The following is a 7,500-nucleotide window of genomic DNA, read 5'->3' as shown; positions in this document are numbered from 1 at the left end:
ATTGAAAATTATTTTGTTGGTTATAGCATGATTAAAATACTTCCAACCGTTCCGTCATGAAGCCTTCGTCAGGAAGTGAGAGTTTTTAAATGTTGACATTCTTTTGCCTCGGCAGGACCAGGAGACCAGCTACACCATCATCAAGTCGAAGGAGACGGCCATCGTGGCGGACGGCCTGAAGCCCTCGTCCGCCTACATCTTCCAGATACGAGCTCGCACGGCCGCCGGCTACGGAGGATTCAGCCGGCGCTTCGAGTTTGACACCAGCCCCTACCGTACGTACTGTACAATACAGTGTCCTATTAGCCCAGGGGTGGGGAGCCTATGTCTGGAGGGCCGTTTGCGGCCCTTGAGGCCGTTTTATCCGGCCCTCGATATTGTTTTAATGTCATGCAGCTTCACATGAAATATGACATATTTTGTAAAGGAATCTTAGAAAATACATTTGCAATACGATTAAGTTATATTCAGGGAACCTGGAGAAGGTGTGGCCTGTTTTCAAAGTGGCTGCCTTCATTATAGGCCTAGTGCAGGGGGAAATCCTGGTTTGTGTTCATAATACGGCCTTCGGAGGACTTTTACGGCCCTCGAATTAATTTGAAGTGGCCCTTCAAATTAAAAAGGTTCCCCAGCCCTGTATTAGCCCATTGTCTTGACATGTACACAGTAAATGCTGCAGTGTTAATGAAACCCTATTCTGAGCACTTACAGTACGGTCCCAATCAATTTTAGTGTTACATTTCAACTCCTTGAGTGTTGAATTAACACTGTGAAGCTATACATACTCTAAACCGGTGTCAAATTCAACTCTCTAAGTGTTAAACACTCGAAGAGTTGAATTTAACACTAAACTGTGTGGGACTGTATTAGCCTGGGCGGAAGCCGACAGGTGACTCAAGTCAAACAGTCTGACGAAAGCTGGAAGTGGAATCGGTCTCCATTGAGGGTGGGAGATGGTCTGATCACTTACTCTGCCATTTAAATTCATTGGGGTTTCAACTTCAGATTAAAAGTCATATTGAGCTTTATTAGCATGACTGTTACAATATAGTGTTGCAAAAGCATACAAATAACAAAACAAACGTGTGAATAGTGTGAATAGTGTGAAAAGTGTGAATACCAATCAGTAACTGATTTCGCGGGTGAGTTCCGCGTCACCACTCTCAACTGTTTGCTGTTTGGTTAAACAGTGAGCGAGCCAAATTAGGAGGGTTTCGCAGCCGGACTATGTGCAGAGTCAAAATCTTTGGGTGGAGTACATAAGATGGCATCGCCAGCCAAGGACTGTATATGCTCAGAACATTGTTGAATTAATACTGTATATTTTACTGTGTATAAGCAGTATTCTTTCTTTCGTACAGAGGATCATGCATAGAGGAGCATTTCCTTACTGGAGACATATTCTCCCCTGAAGTTTGAACAATTTGCCAGATACTGTACATGTTGAAAACAGAAACCAGAGAGTCTGATTTGATTTGGTTTTCCATTGTGGAGCCATAGTTGTCTGGTTGTGACTTGTGCAGAGTCAATACCACACAAAGTCGGCATCATTGCTCATGGACAGTGTATCCACTGAGTCTACTACACATTGTACCTTAGTCCATCATGTTAGTCGACGTAATTCCAGGCCCTCTGTATGAGAACAGTGGAGACCAAGAGGCTGACACACCACACCTCTATCGCACAAAGTCAGTGCCATTTGCTCACAAGCTCACATGTTCCCTTCGTGTGCTGATTAGACTAGTAAACATGTACCAATGTACCCCCTGTAACCGCGCAGTCACACCGCCGGCGTTGAACGCGTGGAAAGATGCGGAAGTAATTGACTTTGTATGGGAGAGCAGGCGGCAGAAGCGTTAAAAAGCGTCAAAAGCGTCAAAAGCCGAGGGTGTCAAAAGTTGAACTTCATCTAAAAATATGTAATGAGCTCGGCGGCGGCAAACGTCATCCAATGGAATGTTCGCATTTTTCTAAACACGAGCTTCGGTTGGTCGAGATTCTTGGTCGAACGATTCAGGTTGAATCTTTTGCCTCGTTCAACACCCCTGACCTGTGCCTTCCAGGCAGGAGTCAGCAGCGTTTTAGCTCTTTCAACGCCGGCAGTGTGACCGCAGCATAAGAGGAAAAGCAGTGTAGCATGAGGCTCATGCATCTCACACTACTTTTCCCCTTGCCGACATCTTCCATCTCTCAACATAAATCAGTCAACAGTAAACTGAGTTGATGAAAAAGAAAAAAAAACCCTTCGACTTAATTGCCATTGTTAGCTCACTGATTACTGAGTTAACCAGCCTCCCAGCCCAACCCTCCAACATCCCCCAACGCTCTCCTTTCCATAATATAAGAACACACTTCCACTCAGGGAAGTCGACAAGTAAGTGGGGGCAAAGGGGTAAGCTGTCCCGGTCCTAGGGAGATGGGGGGGCCGGGCCCATAATTGGGTCCTCATTACATTGAATTCATTGGGTGGGGGGAGGGGGCAAAGCTATGGGGCAAGCTATAGGCCTAAAAAAACTGAGCAAAATAGCTTTGGACTAGACTAGACCCCTCCAGGCCTAACTACACCCTGCTTGGTTGCATTTGCAGTGTTCCCACAGAAATACTTAAACATAATATATAAGGGGGCCCTTTCAGATGACTTCGTCCTGGGTCCAGCCAAAGCTGTCAGTGGCCCTGGCTCCACTTTGCGAGCGGTGATTGTCAGGCCAGGGGTGTATTGTGTTGTTTGGCTTGCAACAGCCACAGCTGACAACACAAAGAGGCCATTTCTGCCAGAAGCCGAGGACCTAGAGACTCTCCAAGGCTGATTTGAGGGTATTTTTATGTACTCTGTACTGTGTGTGTGCGCACACACGTGCAGTTCTCTGTGCATTGTGCATGTGTGTGTGTGTGTGTTTGTGTGTGTGCACGTGTGTGTAAATGCATCAGTGCGCACACACGTGCATGTGCGTGTGCGTGTGTGTGTGTGTGTGTGAGCGTGCGTGCGTGCGTGCGTGCGTGCGTGCATGAGTGTGTGTGTGTGTGTGTGTGTGTGTTTGCATGCACATGTGCGTAGTGTGCTTGTGTGGAGCTGCAGGGTGACATGTTTTGGCTGCAGCAGTGGGGCCCGGTGTTGCTGTGCTGAGTGGCCAGGGCAGCCCCTGCTCCCCTGGGCGGGTGATCCCTGTAGCGTCTGCTCTGCTCTGCTCTGACAGCCTCTTCCTGCTTTTGTCCCCCTCTGTCCCCTTTGCGTGTAAACAAAGAAGGTGGAGCTAACAAGAGGTGACACTCAATACAACGTCCATTGCAACATTCGGCCCCATGATTTTTGGCCGCGGCCGCCATTCTGGAATGAATATCGGACAAATTACATTGGAATGCATTGGGAATGTGTACAGGATTTCTACATAATACGGTAAAATTACATCGATATAACTATCGGAAATTCTTCAGTTATGAATGCTTATACCATCTCATGTGTTTTTTCAGCACAATCAGTGTAGAACTTGAGTATCTATAAGGCTAAAATTGCCAAAGTAGCTAGCCATATTGTGCTAACTTTAGCGTTAGATCCGCGGTCTTTCCTACGGCCAAAGAACGTTGCTATGAATACTGGTCATAACAGAGTGGCGTACGTGACTACCTGTTGACTCAAAACACAAACACCCTCTATTGACTGTTTCCCATAAAAGACCTGAGTGTCACAACTTGTTAGATCCACCTTTTTTGGTGTAAGGACATTCTGCACACTGTCCATTTCACCAACAAATACAATGTTTCGGTCATCGGACTTCCAGCATGACAATCCCAGTGGGATAATATCCTACACACCTGTCCAACTGCCGAGGTGTGCCATACCTTGTAGTGGAGGCGTCCACTGGTGGAATGGACAGTGTGGAGGATTTCCTTACGCTTAAATGAATGGCAACCCGCACTGGGATAATATCCTACGCAATCTGTCCAACTACAGATGTGAGCAAAAAGCGTCATTTTGAACTGAATGAACAGTTTGCAGGACTTCTATGCACCTGTCCACCTACTGTTTCTTGCACATTCCTCTAGTATACTTGATATAGAATAGGCCTACTTAGTGCTACTCACTTCCCCTACCTAATGTACTTGCACAGACAGCGTTTTTTGCACATTATTGCATTTGGTCATGTTGTGACACCAGTGAAGTTGAAAGTTGAGCGGAACTGTTGAATAGTTTGTCCTGTCCTCTCCTGTCCTGCCTATTGTCATGTCATGTCTGTTATATCTAGGTGTGTATTGTATGTGTTAAATCTTTGTTTTTTATCATGTCATAGGCAATACAACCTGCCTGATGTGTACCTTACCTGCTGACAAAAATGTCCCCATTGGGGATAATAAAGTTTCTAACTAACTAACTTCTGCCTTGTCCCCTTGCAGTGGAGGCGTCCAGTGACCAGGGTCAGGTGCCTGTCATCGCAGTGGCCGTTACCGTGGGGATCATACTGCTGGCACTCGTCACCGGCTTCCTCCTCAGCGGACGGTAAGTGAGACATACATACACACACACACACACACACACACACACACACACACACACACACACACACACACACACTCAAGACTTCAAGACATACACACACACGCACACACACACACACACACACACACACACACACACACACACACACACACACACACACACACACACACACACACACACACACACACACACACACACACACACACACACACACACACACACACACACACACACACATGCCTGCACACACACATTCCTCCCATCAAGGAACACGCTTGTCAAATTCTGCAGTAAACAAGAACACAAGCACACGCACATTCCCTATATCACGGAACATCCCTGTCACAATAAATCTCACCAACGGACGAAAACCCAAAACAAAAAAGACCCCATGGACCTCAGTGAGGAGGCCAACGAAGGAAAAGAGTTCCAAAGGGGAACTTTCACAGTCACGCAAGAAGAAAAGTTCCCACAATTATTGTTATTGGTTACAAAAGAGGTAATAAAAAAAGCTGATCTTGTTTATACCTTTTTTTATTTTTCTGTCAAAAGCTGAATGTCTTCTGGAAAGGAAGACACAACATGCCATTAAATCAGCATATCTTTTTAATAATCTTGTTTTTAGTTGTGCTGTGAGATTAAATGCTTGTGATGAAATGGCTCCTCGGGTCCTGATAACACGGTTGGCTGGTGGGGCAGAGGCAGGGTTGCCAGATGAGGCTGATGTTTTCCAGTCCAAAATATGCTCAAAGTCCGCCTAGAAGCACAAAATCCTGCCCAACCTTATTGATTTCTCTGGCAAAAATTGGGCGGGTTTTTCTGCTAAATGCCATTTTTACCCATCACACGGCCATCCTAAGCAGCCCAATTTGGCGGGAAACAGCCCAATCTGGCAACACTGGGCCAGAGGAGGGGGGTGTTGTTCCCATATCCGTTTTTTTTTCTCTTCCTTTTCTTGTACTGAGTAGATTCCCTGATTCTGTGGGAAATGTCGCTTTTGCTTTTTAATGTAAACAGCGTTTTTGGAGAGATGTGTGCTTGAGATTTGGGATTTTTTTTACAATGGCTTGCTCAGGAAACCGACTCAGTAACAATATCCTGCCAGCATACGGACGCACACGCATGCACACACAGACGCATGCTCGCACGCACGCACACACACACACACGCACACGCACACACGTACACACACGTATGCATGCATCCACACGCACACACACACACGTACACACTCACACACACACACACACACACACACACACACACACACACACACACAGGCGCGCACACACACACACACACACACACACACACACACACACACACACACACACACACACACCGGGCTCCTACTTAGCATAGCTGGCGGGAGTGTCCTGTCTTGGCTGGAACACCCACACACACATATCAGCCTGCTCGACATGTTGTCATTGTTCCTCCACGACCAGGCAGGAAACAAATGGAGAAGCACTTTATCTGCCAATAATAAAAACAAACGCCTTTTTGGAATAATAACACTGTAACGCTGCAATAAGACACCCCCCCCCCTCACACACACACACACACACACACACACACACACACACACACACACACACACACACACACACACACACACACACACACTCCATTCCATTCCTTTGGCATCTGTCCATCAGTGCTTCACAGGCCGCTGCTGCCTGTTCAGTTTTCATTTTGCAACCGCCCCAGCAGGGCTGGACTGGCCAGCAGGCCTAACGGGCGTTTCCCGCTGGGCCTCGCACCCCGCCATCGTGGCATCCGTCGTGGGCGAATAGCCGACTGTTGACTCCGTCAATCAGTCTGGCAAAAGCCATGAGGAATCCGTCTCCGTGGACGGTGGGAGATGGTCTGATCTTACTCTTAACCCATATTGTGCTTTATTAGCATGTCACGTTATAGCGTTGCAAAAGCATACAAATAACAAAAACGAAAGCTCGAGGCTTTTGCCAGACGATGTGCGGAGCCAAAATCTTTGGGTTGAGCACATGGATGGCGTCGCCATGGTTACAACCCCGCCATCGTGGGCCCCTATTTTCAGAAATGTAAAAAAAAAAGAAACGTGAGTAGGTTCTGCGGCGCTAATTATGAGGGGCCCCTTTAAGCCGAAAGTGCCCGGGCCCTATTCCTCCCCCAGACCAGCCCAGCCCTGCCGTCCCACCCCTCAATAACAACAGGGCCTTACAGGGGCATGAGATATCCATCTAATCATGGCATGATACCGGAGCAGACTTGCATTCATAGAAAGAAGAAATGTTTTTGTGTGTGTGTGTGTATCCTTGGCAGGAAATGACATTTGCATTGAATATTCTGGCAGCTTGTTCCTTCTCTTGGCAGTTTGTTTCTTTCATTTCATTTCGTTTGGGTCGTTCACTGTCTTCTCTCCACTCAAACAGCAACTCTAATTTGCAGAATCAACTCAGTGCATGTCAGCAATAACAACCTCAGGCAACCATCAGCCTCTCACGCATTTGAACGCGTTTCCTTTTGTGTCTTGAGTTTCAAGTTGAAACTACATAAACGCAACCACACCTTGTTGAATGTTTGTCGGCTCTGCTCTGACAGGCTGTGATTATGATTAGCCTTTAGCTGTCATGGGTTCAATGTGCGTTACAATTTCTCACACAACTCACCTGACAGAGCTCAACCCCAAGCAAATAAAGGTCAAATATCAAAAAGGGGAGTAAAGGAGGTCATGGGAGTTCTCGATTGGCCTGAGGGTTAGGAATTTTCCCAGGACTACAATGCATCATATCATCTAGTGAAGTCAGGTTTAGCCACAGGTATGGTTCGCATCGGACTGCTGATATTAATTTAAAGCACAATGACTCCTCTGCAAAGCAATTTTATTTTTTTATTAATATTATGTTTAAGTATTTCTGTGGGAACACTGCAAATGCAACCAAGAAGGGTGTAGTTAGGTCTGGAGGGGTCCACTCTAGTCCAAAGCTATTTTGCTCAGTTTTGTTAGGCCTATAGCTTGCCCCATA

At 46.6% G+C, this 7,500-nt stretch overlaps 1 protein-coding gene across 1 annotated transcript in view; it reads left to right on the top strand.

The window, feature by feature from the left end:
* Window positions 1–7,500, top strand: part of LOC134457820 (ephrin type-A receptor 5) — a 172,103-nt gene that overhangs the window by 110,315 nt on the left and 54,288 nt on the right. Inside the window, exons 7-8 of the mRNA XM_063209791.1 lie at window positions 116–275; window positions 4,390–4,492. Coding sequence (XP_063065861.1) covers window positions 116–275; window positions 4,390–4,492 — 263 coding nt within the window. The remainder of the gene's footprint in view (window positions 1–115; window positions 276–4,389; window positions 4,493–7,500) is intronic.

This window comes from Engraulis encrasicolus, chromosome 11 (assembly GCF_034702125.1).
Source record: "Engraulis encrasicolus isolate BLACKSEA-1 chromosome 11, IST_EnEncr_1.0, whole genome shotgun sequence".
NCBI lineage: Eukaryota > Metazoa > Chordata > Actinopteri > Clupeiformes > Engraulidae > Engraulis > Engraulis encrasicolus.
This window is presented reverse-complemented; position numbering and strand designations above follow the sequence as displayed.